Source organism: Marmota marmota, unplaced genomic scaffold (genome assembly GCF_001458135.2).
Source record: "Marmota marmota marmota unplaced genomic scaffold, marMar, whole genome shotgun sequence".
NCBI classification, from domain to species: Eukaryota; Metazoa; Chordata; class Mammalia; order Rodentia; family Sciuridae; genus Marmota; species Marmota marmota.
This window is the reverse complement of record NW_026000196.1, coordinates 18,293,724-18,294,417: the sequence shown is the minus strand read 5'-3', so window position 1 is coordinate 18,294,417 and position 694 is coordinate 18,293,724. Positions and strand designations below refer to the sequence as shown.

Below are 694 nucleotides of genomic sequence, written 5' to 3'. Positions count from 1 at the left end.
ATGGTTAACTCTCCAAGCCTGCACGTCCCAAACGGCTCCCCAGCTGTTGATTCTATACGTGCCGGTTCCTGCCCACAAGACGGCGGGAACAAAGATACAGTGTGGATGGGGCGACGCAGGCAAAGGAGCAGGGAGGTCAGCCGGGCTGACGGGCAGGGCGCGGCAGTGGGGTTTATCCGAGGACAGTGTAGGAGCGAGGAACGTGCGGTTCGTGTAGTTTGCGGCCAAGAAGCCCCTTCTGCAAAACTCGCCCGGGAGATGTCCATTAGCGACGCCCAGGTGCTCAAACGGACTGCCCGCGGTGGCGCCCACGGAGGCGAGTTCTCCCACCCGGCGCAGTCAGCCTGCGGGCCGGCGGGGGCGTGGCCGCCGGCGCGGATAACGGGCTGCTGGAGCCGGCATTTGAATAGGCCTGCAGCTCTAGGGCAGACGCAGCCCCACGCCCCCTCCGCCCGGCCGCAAACCGCACCGGCGGGCGGGGCGCGTAGGCTTTTTTAATTTTATTTTTTTTGATCAAACTTTGGCCACGTGAACCGCCCCCCATTCACTTTTGCGCCAATCGCTCGGCGCGGACGGATCCCGAGAGGGGCCACGGTTCGCAGCCGCCGGAGCCGCTTCATAACGCGCTGTGCGTGACGTGAGGGGCTTCTGTTGCAATGGCGAGCTAAGCCGGAGGATGTGCAGCTGCGACGGC

At 64.4% G+C, this 694-nt stretch overlaps 1 protein-coding gene across 1 annotated transcript in view; it reads left to right on the top strand.

The window, feature by feature from the left end:
* The window catches only part of Chsy1 (chondroitin sulfate synthase 1), a 78,532-nt gene continuing 77,838 nt past the window's right edge, over positions 1-694 (top strand). Inside the window, exon 1 of the mRNA XM_048790146.1 lies at positions 1-484. Within this exon, the coding sequence (XP_048646103.1) occupies positions 1-484 (484 nt within the window). The remainder of the gene's footprint in view (positions 485-694) is intronic.